This window comes from Oratosquilla oratoria, chromosome 24, assembly GCF_046742065.1.
Source record: "Oratosquilla oratoria isolate Oo_2021 chromosome 24, ASM4674206v1, whole genome shotgun sequence".
NCBI classification, from domain to species: domain Eukaryota; kingdom Metazoa; phylum Arthropoda; class Malacostraca; order Stomatopoda; family Squillidae; genus Oratosquilla; species Oratosquilla oratoria.
The window spans coordinates 32019061-32042758 of NC_134800.1; the positions used below are offsets into that span (position 1 = coordinate 32019061).

Sequence of the window (23698 nt, forward strand, 5' to 3'; positions counted from 1 at the left end):
TACTCTATAAAGTGATGCAACACTCCCTTTAATGAGAAAGAAAAGGAGAAGGAGTACAAGAACAAGCTGAGAGAGGCATGGGAGGGAGTGAAGGACAGAATAGAACTAGGAGTAGAGGAGGAAAGGGGATGTTTCAAGGAGGGAATCACAAGGTGTGCAATGATGGTGTGTGGAACAAGGAGGTCGGGAGGAAGTAGAAGGAGTGGTCGGATGGGGAAACAAAGAAGGTTGTAGAAGAGAAGCGAGCATTCACAGATTGGTTACAATATAGGATGAGAGAATCATGTGAGAGGTACAAAGAAATGAAAAGAGAAGTAAAGCATAAATACATGCAGGAGCTGGCAAGGAAACTGAGATACAGACTGTACATACATTGTGCCTTCCTGGATCTGGAAAAGGCTTTTGACAAGGTACCATGCAAAAAATTAAGAAACAAAATTGAAAAAATAGGAGGAATTCAAGGCAGGCTGTTGGAATGGATGAAGGACTTTCTAAATGGATGAAAGATGAGAGTGGTACTTAGAGATAAAAACTTGAAATGGGAAGAAGTAAAAAGTGGCGTCCCTCAGGGCTCTGTTTTGGCTCCCTTAATGTTTGGCATATACATAAATGATATGGACAAAGGAGTGAATTGTTACATGAATTTCTTTGCTGACGATGCTAAATTGCTCAAGAGAGTGAAAACAGAAGAAGATTGCAGATCGTTACAAGATGACCTACATAAAGTATGGGAATGGAGTCAGAAATACGAAATGAATCTCAACATCAATAAATGTAGCATAATGGAGTTCAGAAAAGGCAAAAATAGAGTTTCGGAAAACTATATGATTGAAGACAAAGAAGTAAAGAAAGTTAACTCAGAGAGGGACCTAGGAATAATCATCTCAAGTGACTTGACACCTGACAAACGTGTAAACAAGATATTTGGAGAAACTTACAATTTGTTAAGATCAATGAAGGTGACATTCAACTACATGGATGAAGAGATGGTTAAGAAATTAATTGTCTGAGGTATTGGTCCCCGTCTGGGGTATTGGCTGCTTGTTATTGTGGCAAAGTAGTATGCAGTTGATCCTTTAGGGTCTATATGGGGTGCCCCTATGGACCAGAGCCACACATAATTTTGTCTATGATAGAGGAAAACTCTGTTCATAGAGAAATGATGACACTTTTATACTACGACTGTCCCTTCGTTATGCTGTCCCCCAACCCCTTGTTTGCTGTCCTGTACCATTTCTCTGAGTATTCATTTTCTGTGGTGGGGGAATTCCCTATGGTGGGGGAAAAGAATACTGCCACCAAGTATTTCCACTTGGATCGTAAGAGGCAAGAAGAAAGGGACGGGGATTGAGACTAGGCATTCTTCTCCTTGTAGCCCCACAGTGGACATTCTGAAAAGAAAAAGCTAAGGCATAAGAGGGTCTGGGAGTTTTCCGACCAGCACCCTAAGGTTTGGGTCTTTTAATGTGCGTGGATGTGGTACAGATGAGAGTAAACGGGAAGAGATAGGTAGTATGTTTGTGAGAAGATGGAAGTGTTGGCTTTGAGTGAAACTAAGTTGAAAGGGAAGGGTGAGTGTAAGTTTGGGAGTGTAAGTGGGAGGTTATCAGGAGTGAAGAGAGGGCGAGGGAGGGAAGGGGTGGCTATTCTAGTAAGTGAAGAGATGGGTAAACAGGTAGTGAAGTGGAAGGAGGTTTCCTCAAGGATAATGTGGATGAAGGTGAAACTGGGAAAGGAGATGTGGGTCTTTGTAAGTGCATATGGGCCTGGTAGTGAGAAGAACGTAGAGGAAAGGGAGGCCTTTTGGATAGATTTAAATGAGTGCATAGAGGATTTAAGGAGAAATGTCAATGTAATAGTACTGGGAGACCTAAATGCTAGGGTAGGAAATGGTCCAAATGAAGGAGTGGTTGGGAAATGTGGAGTTCCAGGAAAGAATCGTAGTGGAGAGTTGATGGTGGAAATGTGTCTAGAAAGAGAGTTGAAGATTGCAAATACAGTGTTTCGGAAGAAAGTCAAGCATAAGTACACATGGGAGAGGGTGGTGGATGGAAGGGTGGTAGATAGAGCGTTGATGGATTATGTAGTGGTAAATAGGATTATGATAGGATGAACATGTGCTATGGGGAGAGGGTGGGGGAATATCAGATCATTTCCTGGTGGAAGGTAAGTTGAGAGTGGAGGATAGATGGAGAAAGAGGAAAGGGACAAAAGGTAGGGAGGTGCTTAGAGTGAACTCTTTAAATGAAAAGGAAAAGGAGAAGGAGTACAAAAAGAAGCTGAAGGCGGAGTGGAAGGGAGTGAAGGATAGAGTAGAGCTAGGTGTGGAGGAGGAATGGGGATGGTTCAAGGAGGGAGTCACAAAGTGTGCAAAGATGGTGTGTGGAACAAGAAGGACACGAGGAAATAGAAGGAAGGGTAGTGAATGGTGGGATGAGGAAATAAAAAAAGGTTGTAGAAGAGAAGAAGAAGAAACGAGTTTTCACAGATTGGTTACAAAATAGGATGAGGGAGTCATATGAGAGGTACAAATAAAAGAGAAGTAAAGCAAAAGGTAAAGGAGGCAAAGAGGAGAGCAGATGTGAAATGGGGTAAAAGTATGTCAGAAAATTTTGAAAGTAATAAAAAGATGTTTTGGAAAGAAATTAAGAGAGGAAGAGGAGGCGAATCAAGTACAGAAGAAAAGGTAAAAGGTGCAGAAGGAGAGATGATAATGGAAGAGAAGGCAGTAAGGGGAAGATGGGCAGAATATTTTAGGGAGTTGCTAAATGTGAAGGAGGATAGGGAGGGAAGGATAGTTGCAGTGGGAAATGCTAAGAAAATGAGAGTGATGGGTGAGGAAAATGGAGGAGAAATAAGGAAGGATGAAGTGAAGGCAGTTGTTAAGATGATGAGAGCAGAGAAGGCACCTGGACTGGATGGATGCCATGCAGAATGTCTAAAAAAAGGAGGTACAGTGATGGTGGACTGGTGGTGAGGCTATTTAATGTTTGCTGGAGAGAGGGTAGAGTGCCAGAGGACTGGAGGAGTGCCTGTATAGTTCCACTTTACAAGGGAAAAGGGGACAAGTGTGAGTGTAGTAGTTTCAGAGGGATGAGCTAAGTGTAGTTGGGAAGGCTTATGGGAGGATCTTGATTGAGAGGATTAGGAGAGGAACAGAGGGAGTAATTGGTGAGGAACAGTGTGGATTTAGGACGGGTAGAAGTTGTGTAGATCAGATTTTTGTGGTAGGACATATATGAGAAAGCTATAGGAAAGGGGAAGGATGTTTTTTTGGCTTTTATGGATCTGGAAAAAGCTTACGATAGGGTAGACAGAAAGGTACGGTGGGAGGTTATGCAGATATACGGGATAGGAGGAAAAGCTTCTAGGAGCTGTCAAGAGTTTTTATGAGAGTAGTAGAGCTTGTGTCAGGATTAGAAATGGAGAGAGTGAGTGGTTCAAGGTAAAGGTGGGACTTCATCAAGGATGTGTTATGTCCCACTGGCAGTTCAACTTATACATGGATGGGGTAGTGCAAGAGGTAAATGCAAGGGTGATGGGACAGGGATTATGTTGAAAGAAAATGGAAAAAAGTGGGAAGTGAGCCAGCTGTTGTCTGCAGACGACACTGCACTTGTAGCAGGATCAGAGGAGGGATTGAGGAAGTTGGTGACAGAGTTTGGGAGTGTGTGGAAGTAAGGTGATGAAATGTACCAGGGGTGAAAGTGGCAGCAGACTAGAAGTGAGCTTTAAGGGAGAGCGACTGGAGGAAGTGGATTGTTTTAGATACTTGCTTGTTAACCCCTTCCATACGGTGCCGCACACGTAGGCGTCATGAGGAGCAAGTGGATTCGCGACGCTGCCATATTGGCGTCTTGATTATATTTATTGTAGTCGCCCCTGTGTTTTTACATTCTCCCAAATGCGCCCTGAATCCCATTCTCTGTGGTTTTCAAAATTCGCGGGTGAAAGAGAGAACGATCGATATAAGCGGTGACTATATTTTATGATGCGAATATTATTACGACACGTCGTACGGCTGGCATTGGCTGCTGCCCGCGAGATTTAAGTCCCGTACTGAAGTGGTTAAAGTGTAGTTGGGAAGGCTTATGGGAGGATCTTGATTGAGAGGATTAGGAGAGGAACAGAGGGAGTAATTGGTGAGGAACAGTTTGGGTTTAGGACAGGTAGAGGTTGTGTAGATCATATTTTTGTGGTAAGACAGATATGTGAAAAAGCTATAGGAAAATGTAAGAATGTATTTTCGGCTTTTATGGATCTGGAAAAGGGTTATGATAGGGTAGACAGGAAGGCACTGTGGGAGGATTTGCAGATATATGGGATAGGAGGAAAGCTTCTGGGAGCTGTCAAGAGTTTTTACAAGAGTAGAAGAGCATGTGTCAGGATTAGAAATGGAGAGAGTGAGTGGTTCAAGGTAAAGGTGGGACTTCGTCAGGGATGTGTTATGTTGCCCTGGCTGTTCAACTTATACATGGATGGAGTGGTGCAAGAGGCAAATGCAAGGGTGGTCAGGGATTGGAGATGTTTTAAGAAAATGGAGAAAAGTGGGAGGTGAGCCAGCTGTTGTTTGCGGACACTGCACTTGTAGCAGGATCAGAGGAGGGATTGAGGAAGTTGGTGATAGAGTTTGGGAGTGTGTGTGAAAGAAGATAGTTGAAGATATGTATAAGGGGTGAAAGTGGCAGTAGACTGGAAGTGTGCATTAAGGGAGAGCAACTGGAGGAAGTGGATTGTTTTAGATACTTGGGTGCTAATATGGCAGGAAAGGTAGGAGTGGGGGTGGAGGTAGAATGTGGATTGAGAGAAGCGAGTAAATGCCTTGGTGGATTAAAAAGTATAATGAGGAATAGACATTTGGGAATGGAGGCAAAGATGAGATTGTTTGAAGGAGTGATTGTGCCAACAGCACTGTATGGGGCAGAAACATGGAACATAAGAGAGGAAGAGAGGAGTTTGAATGTGTTTGACATGAGGTGTCTGAGAAGTATGATGAGGGTTACTAGGCTGGATAGAGTGAGAAATGAGGAGGTGAGGAGGACTGGAGTGGTAAGGGAGTTGGGAGATAGGGTGGATGAAAGCGTATTGGGATGGTTTGGACACATGGAAAGAATGAGTGAAGAAAGACTTGTAAAAGAGGTATGGAAGGCAGATGTGGAGGGAGTGAACATGAGGGGGCGACCTAGGATGAGATGGATGGATGGGGTGAAAGGGGCTTTGGGGAAGAGGGGAATGTCTGTTGAGGAAGGACGAAAGAGGACAGAAGATAGGGGTGAATAGAGAATGGTTGTACATGGATGATGTTGTGATGCATGAGGGGGAATGGGTGGTGAGGTAGTATATGTGAGAAAAATTTTGATGCAGCCCGAAGGGATTTCTCCCCATCTTTTCCCTTTCTGTATGAGGGGATGGAGGAGGTGGGGTGGGGGGGGTTGCCAATTTAATGAAGCAGCCTTGCTGTGGATGTGCTGTGTCTTGCCACACTGCTTCTGACCCAGGGCAGTGAACAAGATGTAGGGATGACCTGTCATCCAGGAGGTGTCACGATAAGAGGGGTAGAGGGTGGTGGGGGAGTGAAGTGTATTAGGGATGGAATGGGTTGGAATGGTTTTTATGCCTTTGTTTTTTGGCTACCTCTCTTGTAAGGGGGAAAAAGCCTTTGGTATATGTATGATCAATGAAAGTAGCCTTTGACTACATGGATGAAGAAATGACAAAGAAAGTATTAGTTACACTAAAGAAAGAATTCAAAGAGCAATGGCACAGATGGCACCAACACTCTCCAATTTGACATACGAATAAAGATTGGATAAAATAAATCTACCAACCCTGGAACAAAGAAGAGAAAGAGGTGATTTGCTAGCCATCTACAGTATTATGAAAGGGATGAAAATTCTTGATAGAGACAACTTACTAAAGTGGGACAGAAGAAAAACAAGAGGACACAAGAAGAAACTTAAGAAAGGCAGTTACAGAAGAGATCTGAAAAAAAAAAAAAAAAAAAATCTTCCCACACAGAGTGATAGATATATGGAACAAACTGAATGAGGAAACAGTGAGTGCTAAAACTGTAAAGATTTTAAGAACAAACTGGATGCAGAAAGATGCAAAAGTGGGTCACTACAAGTATAGCTCTCTTCCCATAAAATACAACTAGGTAAATACACACACAATCTAAATACCAAGGGCTTTTTCCCCCTTACCAGGGAGGTAACCAAAGTCAAAAGACAAATACCCACTCCACTCCTATCCACAATCCTTTCCACCTCTCATCTTTGCTCCTCATGGATGACAGGTCATCCCTGTATCCTGCCAACTGCTCTGGATCAAAATCAATGGAGCAAGACACACCACCTCCACAGCAAAACTGCTTCACTTAATTGGTGACCTCCACTCTCTATCCCCTCATGCAGAAAAAAAAATAGAACATACATACATACATATACCAAGGCTTTTTCCCCCTTACTAGGGAGGTAACCAAAAAGGAAAAGGCATAAAATCATTCCCACTCATTCCATCCCTGAAAACACTCCACACCCCTCCACCCTCCCTCCCATCTTAGCACCTCCTAGATGACGGGTCATCCCTGCACCCTGTCCACTGCCCTGGGTCAGAAGCAGTGTCACAAGACACAGCACATCCACAGCAAGGCCGCTTCATTAAATCGGCGACCCCCCCCTCTCCGTCCCCCCATATAAAGGAGAGGACGGGGAGAAATCCCTTCGGGCTGCGTCAAAATTTTGCTCACACACACTACCTCACCCCCCCATTCCCCCGTCCATTCCACCTCATGCATCACAACATCTTCCATATACAACCATTCTCCATTCACCCCTGTCTTCTGTCCTCTCCCGTCCTTCCTCAACAGACATTCCCCTCTTCCCCAAAGCCCCCTTCACCCCATCCATCCACCTCATCCTAGGACGTCCCCTCATGTTCACTCCCTCCACATCTGCCTTCCATACCTCCTTTACTAGTCTTTCTTCACTCATTCTTTCCATGTGTCCAAACCATCTTAATACTCTTTCATCAACCCTATCTCCCAACTCCCTTTCCACCCCTGTTCTCCTCCTCACCTCCTCATTTCTCACTCTATCTAGCCTAGTAACCCCCATCATACTTCTCAGACACTTCATCTCAAACACATTCAAGCTCCTTCTCTTTTCCTCTCTTATGTTCCATGTTTCTGCTCCATACAGTGCTGTTGGCACAATCACTCCTTCATACAGTCTCCTCTTAGCATCCATTCCCAAATTTCTATTCCTCATTACACTCTTTAATCCACCAAGGCACCTACTCGCTTCTCTCAATCTACATTCTACCTCCACCTTCACTCCACCTTTTCCTGCCACATTTGCACCCAAATATCTAAAACTATCCACTTTCTCCAGTTGCTCTCCCTTAATGCTCACTTCCAGATTACTGCCACTTTCAACCCTTGTACATCTCATCACCTTACTTTTACCCACATTTATCTTTAGCTTTCTTCTATCACACACTCTCCCAAACTCTGCCACCAACTTCCTCATTCCCTCCTCCGATCCTGCCACAAGCGCAGTGTCGTCAGCAAACAACAGCTGGCTCACCTCCCACTTTTCTCCATTTTCTTTAACCATCTCCAATCCCTGACCCACTACCCTTGCATTTACCTCTCGCACTACCACATAGAAGACAGGGAGAAATTCCTTCAGGGTGTAACAAAATATCATTCATTGATAACCATTCCCTAACTCTTATTCTCCACCCCCTCTCTTCCTTGCATGACAGTATCATCTATTCACAGACATTCTCCACTCATCCCTATCTCCTGCCTTCTCTCTTCCATGCTCAACAGACATCATCCCCCCACACACATATCAATTAATGTATATTGCAAAAGGTTTCTTCCCTCTTATAAGGGTAGTAGCCAGCCAAGGCATGCATGTGCCCCACCCATCCCACTCCCATCTATCACACTTTGTTTCCCTTTCATCTTAGCTCCTTTTCATTGAAGGATTACCCCATTCTCCTGTCCACTGACCAGGCCAAAAGCAATGCAGCAAGACAAAGCACATCCACATCTGAGCCCCACCACTTCATTTACACAAATACAAGCAGTGACTGAAAAAGTTGGATAATCAATTAAGGAAACTGATCTCCTAAAAATAAAAAATCAATGGGAACTAGAACAAGAAAATCAGAAAATAACATTTAAAGAAACAGTACAGCAGCAGGTAAAGGAGAATGCTAAAGAAACAGTAATTAAAGAAAGCTGGATAAGAGACACAGTGGATAAAGAAAAAAGTGCATTGTAGTTTATGGTATTAAGGAAAAACATAAAGTATACAAATACCAAAGAGAAAAAGAAGAAATTGCAAAAGCAATTCTGAAAGAGGTTCAAGGGGAAGGACAGGGATTGGACAAAGAGATTGAAGAAGTGCATAGGATGAAACAATACTCCAGAGAAAAACAGTATAGGCCACTAAAAATCAAACTAAGGTCTCAAATGATAGCTGAAGAAGTACTATCAAAAACAGCAAAGCTGGCAAATCGTGAAAATTACAAAAATGTATGGGTAAAAAAGAAATGAGCGATGAGGAAAAAAGAAAAGACACTCTGAAATGAAGCAAATGAAAAAACAAGAGAAGAATGGAGACTGAAAAGAATGAGTTTTCTTGGAGAGTACTGGACCTGAGGCTACGAAAATGGTACATAAAAAAAGGAAACATAAATAAAAAAAGAGAAGAAAATAAAAAATAAAAAATAGCATATACTAACATAGACGGTATGATTTCAGGACTAAATGAATTAAACGACTATCTGTCAATAGAGAAACCAGATATAATGGGAATTGTGGAGATGAAATTAAAAGGTCCACTACCATTAAATACTGTGGGACAGGGTCTATACAACCAATGGGCAAAGAATAGAATGGAGAAACAGGGTGGAGTAAGAAAGGTGGGGGGAGAGTGACTATGTGTGAGAAAAATTTGATGCAGCCCAAAGGGATTTCTCCCCATCTTCTCCTTTTCTGCATGAGGGGACAGAGAGGGGGGTCACCGATTTGATGAAGCGGCTTTGCTGTGGATGTGCTGTGTCTTGTGACACTGGTTCTGCCCAAGGCAGTGGACAAGATGCAGGGATGACCCATCATCCAGGAGGTGCCAAGATAAGAGGTAGGGAAAAGGGTGGAAGGGAGTGGAGTGTGATAGGGATGGAATGGGTGGGAGTGGTTTTTATGCCTTTGTTTTTTTGGCTACCTCCCTTGTAAGGGGAAAAAAAGCCTTTGGCATATGTATGTATGAAAGGTTTAAATGCTGACAAAGATAACAGAGGGAAAATAATGTGGAATTGATTATGATTAAAGTTGAAAACGGAAACATGAAAAGAAGAAAATTTATAGTAATATATGTACCCCAAAAATACAGTCTTGGACAGATAGTGATAATTCCAAAATACTGTAAGACACAAAAAATGCATTAATTGAATTATTGAAAGGAGGAAACATAGTAATTATGGGTGACTTTAACTCAAAAGAAATATGTTGGGAAGAAATGACAGTGAAAGGTGGAGAAGAACTTTGGGGAAATATTCTACTGGGTATGACCATTGAATACACATTGACTCGATGGGTACAGGAAAATAACAAATATAGAAACAATGATGAATCATCGAGACTAGATTTAATATTTATATCAGAGCCTGAAATTGTGGATAAAATGGAATACAAGACACCAATTAGGAAAAGTGACCACATACTAATAGAGATTGAACTAAAAGAACAAATTGATTGAGAAGAAATGAGAAACATAGAAAAGGAAGACTAATATACAACAAAATGGATTTTGAGAAACTCAGAAAATTCTTTCAAAATGTGAACTATGAAAACTTCTTAAATGACAAACCAAAGATGGAAGGGAAATGGAACATATTAAAAGAAAATTACAAGGATTGAATAGACAAATACATATCAAAGAAGAAACAAGAATGGGTGTACATAAAGTGCTGATATAACAAAAAGTGTAGTGAAGCTAAAGATTGAAGAGACAAAGCCTGGAAAAGAAGGAAAAAAGAAGAAAAAAAAAAAGAACAAATGGCAAAAATACATCAAACTAAGAAACATGTATGTAAAAATATGCTTGGAAGAAAAAAGAAAATATGAAAAGGACATAATAGAAAAATGCAAGGACCAACCTAAACTATTCTAGTGTGTAAATGACAAACTAAAAGATAAACATGAAATAGTGAAAAAGGATATAATGAATATATAGATGATGTAGAAATGGCTGAAATTATGAACAAATATTTTAAATCTGTATTCACAATTGAAAGTTCACAAAATTGGGAGGAAGGACAGAGAGAAAGATCCCCCCCCCCCCATGAAAGAAATAATGGTGACACAGAAAGAAACAAGGGACCAAATAAAAATAAAAACTTGAAAAACCTTGACATCACAAAACCACACAGGCCAGATGGAATTGCATATGTATATGTGAACTAACGGACAAAATACACAAGATAAATGATTTCTCATTCAAAGAAGGAAAAATACCACAAGATTGGAAAAATGCAAATACTGTACCAATATACAAAGGAGGGGACAAAAAATCCAACCAGCTATAGATCAGTCTCCCTTACAATAGCAAAAATATGCAAAAAAGTTATCAAAAGTAAATGGATTAAACATTTGGAAGAGAATAATATACTAAATCCAAAACAATTTTGATTTAGATGCAGAAGATCATGTGCCACAAACTTGATTTGCTTTTACTCAAGGCTAATAGAAATAATACAAGAAAGGGATGGATGGGCAGATAGTGCCTTCTTAGATTTACAAAAAGCATTTGATAAAGTACCACACAAAAAGCTACTAAGAAAAATTGAAACAAGAGGTGTAGTACAAGGAAAGTTATTGGAATGCATGAAAGATTTCTTGAATGGGAGAAAAATGAGGGTGGTACTTAGAGACAAGAACTCAACCTGGGAAGAAATGATCGGTGGAATCCCACAAGGTTCTGTATTGGCTCTGGTAATATTTGCCATAATATAAATGACATGGATGAAGGTGTGAAATGTTATATGAGCTTCGTTACAGATGATGCAAGACTACTAAAGAGAGTAAGTACAGAGGAAGATTGTAAATCACTACAAAAAGACCTGGACAAAGTCTGGGAATGGAGTCAAAAGTGGGAAGTGAACTTCAACATCAAGAATGTAGTATAATGGAATTTGGAAATAGTAAAAATAGAATATCAGGACAATATAAAATTGGTTAAAAGGAAGTTAAAAAACTCAACTCAGAAAGGGACCTAGGAGTAACTATCAGCAATAACATGGCACCAGACAAACATATCAACAAAATAGTTAGAGAAGCTTTAAATTTACTAAAATCAATGAAAGTGGCCTTTGACTACTTGGATGAAGAAATGGTAAAGAAAATATTAGTTACATTGATAAGACTAAGATTGGAGTACACTGCAACACTATGGACACCCAGTACTAAAAAGAACATAAAGAAATTAGAAAGAATTCAAAGAGCAATGACAAAGATGGCACCAACATTCTCCAAACTGACATATGAACAAAGATTGGACAAACTTGAACTACCAACCCTGGAACAAAGAAGAGAAAGAGGAGATCTACTAACCATCTACAGAATTATGAAAGGGATGGAAGTCCTTGATAGAGATGATTTACTAAAGTGGGATAAAAGAAAAACAAGGACATGAAAAGAAACTTAAAAAAAATAGTTACAGAGTGGTATATATCTGGAACAAACTGAATGAGGAAACAGTGAGTGCCAAAACTATACAAAAATTTAAGATCACATTGGATGCTGAAAGATACAAAAGCAAGTCACTACATGCATAGCTCTCTTCCCATAAAATACAACTAGGTAAATACAGTAACCCTCCTTGCTCATCCCCTCATACAAAAATAGAGAAGACAATGAGAAATCCCTTCAGCCCACATTGATTTAAACTCTTCACCATCATTCTCCACTCATACCTAATTCTTGCCTTCTCCCTTCCATGCTCAATAGACATTCCCCTTTTACCCAAGGTCCCCCAATCCCTAATCATCCATCTCATTCTCATTCTTTCTCTCAAGTTCTTTCCATTCGTCTCTGCTTCTGCACTCTTCCATATCTTTCTTCACTCTCCTTATCAGCAAACAACAACTGTCTCACCTCCCACTCTCTCTAACCACCTCCAGTCCTCTGCCCATCACCTCCCAAACCATACCATCCATGCATGCATAAATTGAACAGCCATTATACATAACACATCCCTAGCACAATCCCACCTTCACCTCAAACCACTCTCACTATTCTCAATATTAAAACAAACTCTACTACTCATGTAAAAGCACTTGACAGTCATTATGCAATACCTCCCACAATGACTTCCTGCTTACCCTGTCATGAGCCTTTTCCAAATCCATAAAGTTCCAAAGAACATCCTTATCTTTTGCCATAAAATTCTTGCATATCTGCCTTACCACGAAAATTTGATGCACACTCTACTTTTTCCAAACCCACACTATTCCTATCAAATCACTCTCATTTTCTCTCTTAATCCTCTCAATTAACACCCTTATGAATTTCTGAATACAATCAACAAACTTACTCCTATAAAATACTAGAATCACATCTCCTCTTTTCCTTTGGAAAACAAACTATAAAAGCACTCTTCCAGTCCTCCAGCACATTCCCCTCCCTTGGGCACACATTAAATAACCTCAAAGATATATAAATACATAACCACAGAACACAGATACCTTTCATGATTGCAACCTGGAACATCCAAACTCTCCTAGATACCCAAGAAACAACAAACTGGCCACATGACACACAGCACTTATTGCTCATGAACTGAAGAAATACAACAGTGACATAGCTGTGCACAGTGAGATCTGCCTTTCAGGTGAGGACTCACTGGCAGAATATGGTGAAGGATATATGGTGTTGGCTTTGCAGTTTGTAATACATACTTCAAAAGATTTCTGGACATCTAACTAGCATAAGTGAAGGACTGATGACATGACTCACTACGGGGCACTACACAACACTTACCAGCACCTACTCTGAATACTAAAGAAATGACAAAAGATGCTTTCTATGAGTCACTGGACCTAGTTCTCCTCACAATATTGCCACATGACAAAATCATATTCTCCTTTGCATATTCCTTTTGATAGCTTTTCCTCATTCTTTCATGTGCCCAAATCAACTCAACAATCTTTGAGCTACCAGATCTGACACTTTCAACCCCTACCTTCTGTCTCATCTCCATACTTCTCACTTTATTCATTCTTGCACCCTGACTATACACATACAGGTACTCCTCCTTTAACGACGACAATTGGGACCAGCGCGCCGTCGTTAACCGAATTGGTCGTTAAGCGAAAGTGTATACATATACGTACATGTACTGTATGTACAATGTCCAGCAACACATGTATCTTTATTTTCGTGTATTTTCCCTCTTTTATACAGTACATTAAAGCTTTATTTACTGTTTATTTACGGTGGTTAGGTTCCTAAAATTACTGTATATGACCAAATCCGCATATGCTGACATTCCATATTGAATACCGGGGTATTTTTTTAGTTTCGACCATGGGCGCAATATAGCAATAGAAAATTAATTACTAATTTTGTAAATTAAAATGTATCAACGTAATATGCAATTTTGTGGCGGAAATGAAAGTAAAAAATACCTTGCTACAAGAAAATATGCTAATGAACGAAGTCAGTAGCATAGGCTCAGGACGCCATCTTGTCGTCTGCCAACGTCTCTCACGACGACGACAACAAGGACAAGCCATTTGACGTTTAATTTGCAGGTAATGATTTATTAATCACAGGTTAGGTTAGTTTAGTTTAGGTTAGACAAATTAATTTATCATCCTTTCATTTCTTCGACATCGGCATCTATCATAACATGGTGTACTATTCGTCTGACATGACTTCGTTACTTACGAAATCTGTTTTAGAATTTTTTTTCATTTCCGCTCACAAAATTGCATATTACGTTGATACATTATAATTTACAAAATTAATAATTAATTTTCTATTGCTATATTGCGCCCATGGTCGAAACTAAAAATTTACCACTACCGGTATACACTGTACCCCAGGTAGTTTTTGCAGCTTGCAGGATGGTAATGTAGACCTAAGCTTCAGAACACTTTACCTCACAGCTAATATCCACCGTACAAGTTCATTTATAACATCATACAAATTTGCCTCAGCCAACTTAATTATCGTACACGACGTCGTAACTTCGGGAGATTTACGTTAAACGACGTCATAAAGCCCGTCGTTACTCCAAGTCGTCGTTAACCGAGTAGGTCGTTAAACGAGGAGTACCTGTACATCATACATACATACATATACCAAGGCTTTTTCCCCCTTACAAGGGAGGTAGCCAAAAAGGGAAAGGCATAAAAACACTCCCACCCATTTCATCCCTACATACACTCCACACCCCTCCCACCCTCCCTCTCATCTGAGCACCTCCTGGATGACGGGTCATCCCTGCACCCTGCCCACCGCCCTGGGTCAGAAGCAGTGTCACAAGACACAGCACATCCACAGCAAGGCCGCTTCATTTAATCAGCGACCCCCCCTCTCCGTCCCCCCTTGCATATAAGGAGAGGACGGGGAGAAATCCCTTCGAGCTGAGTCAAAATTTACTCACACATACTACCCCACCCCCCACCCCCCTGCCCATTCCTCCTCATGCATACCAATGATAAATATATGGTACATTCTGGATAATTCACAGGCTAAAACCTAGGCTTCAACAATTCCCAAAATAATGCATCTACCAACTTTCAGCAAAGGCAAGCTCTACCCTGGAAAAGAATAGAGGACAATGGGGCTCCTTTCCTGCCTCCCAGTAAGATTACGGCTTTGCCAAATCTACCATATCAGGTTAATATACTAATACAAAATAACACAATACATACATACACTATGGAAAGAATGTGAAAATATGTAGATGGAAGAGATAAACAAGGTATTACAAACAAACTCCAGGAAGTGAGTGAGCACTGATACATACACAGAAAGGAACCCCCTACCTTTATGAGTGACCCCCACCTGTTGGTGTGTCAGCCCTTCCATTGGCAGAGGGCCCATTACTGCTGCTGCCTCGGTACTGTGGTGCTGGACCCCAAATCCTGATAGTGGCATCATCTGACACTGACGCCAACATGGACGGAATCTTAGGGTTCCAAGTCACACAATTCACTGTGCGAGTATGACCCGTCAATGTGGCAATGGGAAGTTCTCGACGAATGTGCCACACATAAACTTTCATATCTGTAAATTTAAAACTTTTATTTAAAAAAAATATATGCACAATTTCAAACATAAGAAACAAAATAAATATTAAGGGTTTTACTTATCTATCTACACATATATTATAAATATATATATATATATATACAAAGTCGAACCTCGAAAGCCCGGACTAATTGGGGGGAAGGGTGGTCCGGTCATGCCAAACGTCCGGTCATCGAAAATATCGCCCTAACACCCGTACATTTTCATAGCGGTATACGTATAGGTAATGTATGATATGGCCTAGAAACACATAAGAATAATACTCAAACACTGTAATAATAACAATACTGTAATAATAATGCTATAATACTAATAATTCTGTAATAACAACTGTAATACAGGCATGTAAATGTACTGTATATACAGTGTACTGTACTGTATTTTTTATTACGTACACTGTAAATATCGGAAGGTATGCACGCGGGACAGTGGTGGTGGCCAAGGTTGCCGTGTTTTCTACACTGCCGTGTAGAATGGGAGTGTTGCCATACCGGGGCATACATTTTTCTCGGGCGTGTGCAGACTTTCATAGCAAGATATACTTTTTAAACTTTGACAAAATAGTGATTCTAGTTTTTTTATTCTTGAATGTATATAAGGCCCCCATGCCCTAACATATTCAGTAAGATATACAAATGATTTTTTTTTATATTATCATCGCTAAAAGCTGAAACTTTAGCGTAGAATTTTTTCTACACGGTAAAAACATATCTTTTGGGGTATAATATTTTATAAGTAGCACAATTACCAATAAAAGTCATATTTTGATGTACCATTTATTATTTGATAACTAGTTCTATGATTTTTAAACAAAAATTTGAGTTTTTTAACGTTTTTAACAGCCCGCTGATATGTAGAAAAAATGTCCTCACGTCCTTGTGCAGTTGCCACATGCCGCTATTTTACTACGTTTTAGTACAAAATTCTACAAAACGGCAGCCCTGGTGGCGGCTTGACTGGGCCGGGTTTGAGTACACGTGTACGGCCGTCGCTGCCACCTACCGGACAAATAGGGAACTTTGCTTGAAAAGTCCTCCCTTTGTTCATTTCGACCGGTCATACAAGGGTCCGGGCATTCGGGGTCCGGGCTTTCGAGGTTCTACTGTGTATATATATATATATACATATATATATATATATATATATATATATATATATATATATATATGTATTATACTGTACTCGTCAAAAGTATGTGGCCCCTACTCCCTATGGCTGCTTATTCATGATGAAAATAGGAAGGCATTTTCTGAGGTGAAATTATGTAGATAGAATGCATCTGGCAACTCCCTGCTGTCACGCTGGTTCAACAGATTGGAATGAGGGAGAACTCAGCCAGCCACTCCCACACTACCATTTACAGCCGCTCCCACACTACCATTTACAGGTAAACCATCTCTTCAAGATCTTGCCTTTTTTTCACACTGGTTTTTTTCATTTCCATTAGGTCTGTATCGTTACCATGGCTCCTGCAAAAGAATTAATTAAAGATATAATTGCTCAAGTTCTTGGATTAAAAAAGACAGACCATGAAACTAAAGAAATCGGTGAAATGTTGAAGGTAGTCAAGCCCAAAATCAAGAGATACATGGTGCGATTTCGGGAGGGAAGAGGGCTGGAGATATCATCCCAGAAACCTAGGATATGGCATCCTATTAAAAAAAAAAAAAAAGACTTCTCCAATCGTTTTGAATATCGTAAAGCATACTTTAGAGTCAAATTCACTAACAAAAGCAAAATATCTGAAGGAAAAGCCTTCTTGGGGCCCCTTATACCAAGTTACTGAGATGATATCTCCAGGCCTCCTCCCTCCTGAAATTGCACCATGTATCTCTTGACTTTGGGCTTAGCCACTTTCAACATTTCACTGATTTCTTTATTTCTATGGCCTGCCTTCTTTAATCCAAAGACATGGGCAATTACCACTTTAATTAATTCCTTTGTAGATGCCATGGTAACAATAAAAACCCTAGGGAAATAAAGAAAAACAGTGTGAAAGAAGGCAAGGTCCCGAAGAGAGGGGTTACCTGTAAATGGTCTTCCCACGGCAGTGTGGAAATGACTGGCTGGGTTCTCCCCCACATTCCACTCTATTGGCCCAGTGTGACAGCAGGGTGTTGCCAGTTACATTCTATCTACATAATTCCACCCCAGATAATGCCTTCCTATTTTCAACATTAATATGTGGCCGCAAGGGGTAGGGGTTGCATATTTTTGATGAGTACTATATATATATTTTATATATATATTTTATATATATATTATATATATATATATATATATATATATATATATATATATATATATATTGGAAGTAGGCCATTAATTATGCATGCATTGTTAAAATCAACAGCTACGATAGCATTAACAGAATAATGCTATTGCTGCTGTTGACTTTAACAATGCATACATATATATATATATATATATATTTTATATATGTACACATGTAAATATATACACACGTAAATATATACATATATATATGTATACATATATATATATATATATATATATATTTTGGAAGTAGGCCATTAATAATGCATGCATTGTTAGTCAACAGCTACGATAGCATTAACAGAATAATGCTATTGCTGCTGTTGACTTTAACAATGCATACATATATATATATATATATATATATATATATATATATATATATATATATATATATATATATATATATATATATATATATATACACATTAAGTCAATTCGTTGGATTACATTTTACCTGATATTATCTTACTAATTTCTTGACAAATGAAATTATCAAGTTTGTACAAGCCTTTATGTAGGTTGGTATTTTGATTACTAGTGGTATGAATCAAACTGCACTCTATTAAATTTCTTGCTATTATGTTGTTGGTATAATAGATTGCCTGGGCATTACCCCAATCAACTGGATGATTATTTAATTCAATATGCTTGAATATACTACTAGAATGATTGCCATCCCTAACATTTTTCTTGTGTTGTTCAATTCTAATGTTTAAGGGTTTGGCAGTTTGACCTAAAAAAAAAAAAAAAAAAAAAGTGTAATCAATTTTACATAGGTCAACCTGCCAAACCCTTAAACATTAGAAATGAACAACACAAGAAAAATGTTAGGGATGGCAATCATTCTAGTGGTATATTCAAGCATATTGAATTAAATAATCATCCAGTTGATTGGGGTAATGCCCAGGCAATCTATTATACCAACAACATAATAGCAAGAAATTTAATAGAGTGCAGTTTGATTCATACCACTAGTAATCAAAATACCAACCTACATAAAGGCTTGTACAAACTTGATAATTTCATTTGTCAAGAAATTAGTAAGATAATATCAGGTAAAATGTAATCCAACGAATTGACTTAATGTCGCCCTATATAAGTAGTAGAAACAGTGACCCTTGGCGACTGTGACCTGATGTCGCCCGACCATCGTAAGATAATTGACAATGACCTTCCGCTCTCCTTGGCGACTGTGACCTGATGTCGCCCGACCATCGTAAGATAATTGACAATGACCTTCCGCTCTCCTTGGCGACTGTGACCTGATGTCGCCCGACCATCGTTAAGATAATTGACAATGACCTTCCGCTCTCTAGGGGGTAATTGGTCGCTACGCTTATTCAAACTGTCCTGGTTCCTTTGTATCATGTATATATTGTCTATGTATTCCTATCACTATGTACTTGTTGCACTGAAGATGTAATATACGAAAGCGCTCTGCTTCGTTAGTTTCTTTTTTCCAAGTGGTCTACTTTGCATATATATATATATATATATATATATATATATATATATATATATACATACACACAGGTGGTAGCCAAAAAGAAAAAGGCATAGAAACCACTCCCACTCATTACATTTCCTACATATCCCACTCCCCTCCACCCTCCTCCTTCCCTCTTATCTTGGCACCTCCTGGATGATGGGTCATCCCTGCATCCTGTCCACTGCCCTGGGTCAGAAGCAGTGTCACAAGACACAGCACATCCACAGCAAGGCCGCTTCATAAATTCGGCGACCCCCTCCCCCTCTCCATCCTCTCATGCAGAAAAGGAGAAGGCGGGGAGAAATCCCTTTGGGCTACATCAATTTTTTTTCGTACATACTTCCTCACCCCCCTTCCCCCACCCACTCCCCCTCATGCATCACAGCATCATCCATACACAACCCTTCTCCATTCACCCCTGTCTTCTGTCTTCTCCCATCTTTCCTCAACAGACATTCCTCTCTTTTGTAATACCCCTTCCACCCCATCCATCCATCTCATCCTAGGACGCCCCCTCATATTCACTTTTTCCACCTCTGCCTTCCACACCTCTTTTACTAGTCTTTCTTCAATCATTGTTTCCATGTGTCCAAACCATCCTAATACTCTTTCATCAACCCTATCTCTCAGTTCCCTTTCCACCACTGTTCTCCTCCTCACCTCCTCATTTCTCACTCTATCTAGCCTAGTAACCCCCATCATACTTCTCAGACATTTCATCTCACATTCAAACTCCTTCTCTCTTCCTCTCTTATGTTCCATGTTTCTGCCCTGTACAGTGCTGTTGGCTCAATCACTCTTTCATATAACCTCATCTTAGCATCCATTCCCAGATGTCTATTCCTCATTACACTTTTTAATCCACCAAGGCTTTTACTCACTTCTCTCAATCTACATTCTACCTCCACCCCCACTCCTCTCTTTCCTCCCACATTCACACCCAATTATCTAAAATTATAAACTTCCTCCAGTCTCTCACCCTTAATGCTCACTTCCAGCCTGCTGTCACTCTCCTCCCTTGTACATCTCATCACCTTACTTTTGCCCACATTTATCTTCAGTTTCCTTCTTTCACACACCTTCTCAAACTCTGTCACTATTTTCCAACTTCCTCAGTCCCTCTGATCCTGCTACAAGCGCAGTGTAATCAGCAAACAACAACTGGCTTATTTCCCACTTTTCTCCACTGTCTTTAACCATCTCCAATACCTGACCCACTACCCTTGAATTCACCTCTTGCATCACCACATCCATGTATGGATTGAACAGCCAGGGCGACATAACACACCCCTGACGAAGTCCCACCTTTACCTCAATTCATTCACTCTCTCCCTTTCTAATCCTGACACAAGCTCTACTACTCTCGTAAAAACTCTTGACTGCTCTTCAAAGATTTCCTACTATCCCATATATCTGCAGTACCTCCCACAGTGCCTTCCTGTCTACCCTGTTGTAAGCCTTTTCCAGATCCATAAAAGCCCAGAAAACATCCTTATCTTTTCCTATAGCTTTCTCACATATGTGCCTTACCACAAAGATCTGATCTACACAACCCCATACCTGTCTTAGAACCACACTGTTCCTCACCAATTACTCCCTCTGTTCCTCTCCTAATCCTCTCAATCAAGACCCTCCCATAAGCCTTCCCAACTACACTCTACAAGCTGATCCCTCTGAAACTACTACACTCACACTTGTCCCCCTTTCCTTTGTAAAGCAGAACTATACAGGCACTCCTCCAGTCCTCCGCCACTCTACCCTCTCTTAATCAAACATTAAATAACCTCACCACCCAGTCCACCATAACTGTACCTCCTTTCTTCAGACATTCTGCATGGCATCCATCCAACCCAGGTGCCTTACCTGCTCTCATCATCTTAACCCCTTCAATACGGGCCAAAATCTCGCGGGCAGCATTAGCTGCCAGACATGCAATGTTGCGTCATAATACTCGCATTATAAAAAATAAAGTTACCTCTGTATTGCTCGTTCTCTTTCACCCGTGAATTTTGATAACCATAGAAAATATGATGAAGCCAGTTTACAGAGTATGGAGGTCACGCAGGAACAACTACAATATGTATAATCAAGATGCCGACATCGGCATCCTCACGTACCCACTTGCTCCTCATGACACCTATGTAGGTGTCATCGTATCGAAGGGGTTAACAGCTGCTTTCACTTCATCCTTCCTTATTTCTCCTCCATTTTCCTCACTCACCACAGCCATTTTCTTAGCGCTTCCCACTGCATCTACCTTTCCTTCCCTATCATCCTTCACATTTAGCAACTCCCTAAAATACTCTGCCCATCTTCCTCTCACTGCCTTCTCTTCCATTATCATCTTTCCATCTGCACTTTTTACCTTTTCTTCTCTACTTGATTTGCCTCCTCTTCCGCTTTTAACTTCTTTCCAAAATATCTTTTTATTACTTTCAAAATTTTCTGTCATACTCTTACCCCATTTCACATCTGCTCTCCTCTTTGCTTTTTTTATCTTATGCTTAACTTCCCTTCTCTTTACTTTATACCTCTCAAACAATTCCCTCATCCTAATTTGTAGCCAATCTATGAATGCCTGCTTCTTCTCTTCTACAACCTTCTTTGCTTCCTCATCCCAACACTCACTATCCTTCCTTCTATTTCTTCCCACCCTCCTTATTCCACACACCATCTTTGCACACCTTATGACTCCCTCCTTGAACCATCCCCATTCTTCCTCCACTCCTAATTCTACTCTATCCTTCACTCCCTCCTACTTCTCTCTCAGCTTCTTATACTCATTCTCCTTTTCTTTCTCATTTAAGCAGTTCACTCTAAGTACATCCCTACTTTCTGCCCTTTTCCTCTTTCTCCACCTATTCTCCACTCTCAATTTACCTTCCACCAAAAAATTATCTGATATTCCTCCACTCTCTCCCTTTAGAACGTGTACATCTTTAACTCTTCCTACCATAATCCTGGTCACCACTATATAGTCCATTAATGCTCTATCTGGCCCCTTCCATCCACCACCCTCTCCCATGTGTACTTATGCTTGACTTTCTTAAACAATGTATTTACTATCATCAACTCTCTTTCAAGACACATCTCCACCATCAATTCTCCACTACAATTTTTACCTGGAACTTCATACTTCCCAATCAATCCTTCTATTGGTTCATTTCCTACCCTAGCATTAAGGTCTCCCAATACAACTACATTGACATTTCTTCCTAATCCCTCTATGCACTCATTTATATCTACCCAAAAAGCCTCCCTTTCCTCTATGCTCTTTTCACTACCAGGCCCATATGCACTCACAAAAACCCACATCTCCCTTCCCAGCTTCACCTTCACCCACATCAACCTTGATGAAACCTCGTTCCACTCCACTACATGTTTACCTATCTCTTCATTTACTACCATAGCCACCCCTTCTCTCCTTCATCCCCTCTTCACTCCTGAGTACCTCCCAGCTACACTCCCAAACTCACACTCGCCCTTCCCTTTCATTTAATTTCACTCAAAGCCAGTACATCCATCTTTCTTCTCACAAACATACTGCCTAACTCTTCACTTTTACTCTCATCTGTACCACATCCACGCACATTAAAAGACCCAAACATTAGGGTACTGTTTGGAAAACTCCCAGACTCTCTTATGCCTTTACTTTTTTACGACTCAAGTGGAAAGGCTTGGTGGTAGCATTCTCTTCCCCCACCACAGAGTAGGCGAAAAAAAGGAAATTAATATTCAGAGAAGTGGTACAGGACAGTAACAAGGGGTTGAGGGATAGCATAACGGAGGGACAGTTGTAGTATGTGTCATCAATTCTCTATGAAAAGAGTTTTCCTTTATCAAAGACAAAATTATGTGTGGCTCAGGTCCATAGGGGCACCCCATATAGACCCTAAAGTATCAACTGCATGCTACTTTGCCACAATAACATGCAGCCAATACCCCAGATGAGGTAATAAAAGACAAACACTCTAATTGGGATGAAGTAATTAGTGGAGTTCCACAAGGAACAGTTTTGGCCTGAATAATGTTTGCTATGTATATTAACGATATGGATAAAGGAATTGAAAGTTATATGAGCTTCTTTGTGGATGATGCGAAACTGCTGAAAAAAGTGACCACTGTTGAAGATTGTGAGTTGCTGCAGAGTGATCTCAATAAAGTATGGGAATGGAGTAGGAAGTGGGAGATGGAATTCAAAATTAAGAAGTGGGAATTTGGAAGAAGCAAAAAAAGAATAGTGGGATCATATAAATTGGGAGAGGAAGAAATTAAAAAAGTGGAAAATGAGAAGGACCTGGGAGTCATTATTATGAATAATATGTATCCTGAGAAACATATAAACAAAATATTTGGGGAAACTTATAATTTAATAAGAACAATCAAAGTGGCATTTACATACCTGGTTGAAGAAATGGTGAAGAAAATACTAGTCACTTTGATAAGACCAAGATTGGAGTATGCAGCCACGATGTGGTCACCAAGTACAAAAAAATGTATAACAAACCTTGAAAGAATACATAGAGCATTTACAAAATTGGCACCAATGCTCTCAGAACTATCATATGAGGATAGACTGGCAAAACTTGAGCTAC

General features: G+C 40.2%; 1 protein-coding gene across 2 annotated transcripts in view; it reads right to left on the reverse strand.

Annotated features, from left to right (window-relative positions):
* Positions 1-23698, reverse strand: part of LOC143038543 (WD repeat-containing protein 26-like) — a 247253-nt gene that overhangs the window by 12283 nt on the left and 211272 nt on the right. The window contains exon 10 of one of the 2 annotated variants that reach the window (XM_076207869.1): positions 15089-15310. In XM_076207869.1, the coding sequence (XP_076063984.1) occupies positions 15089-15310 (222 nt within the window). Of the gene's footprint in view, positions 1-15069; positions 15311-23698 lie in introns of both variants that reach the window. The other variant, XM_076207870.1, reaches the window with a different exon arrangement.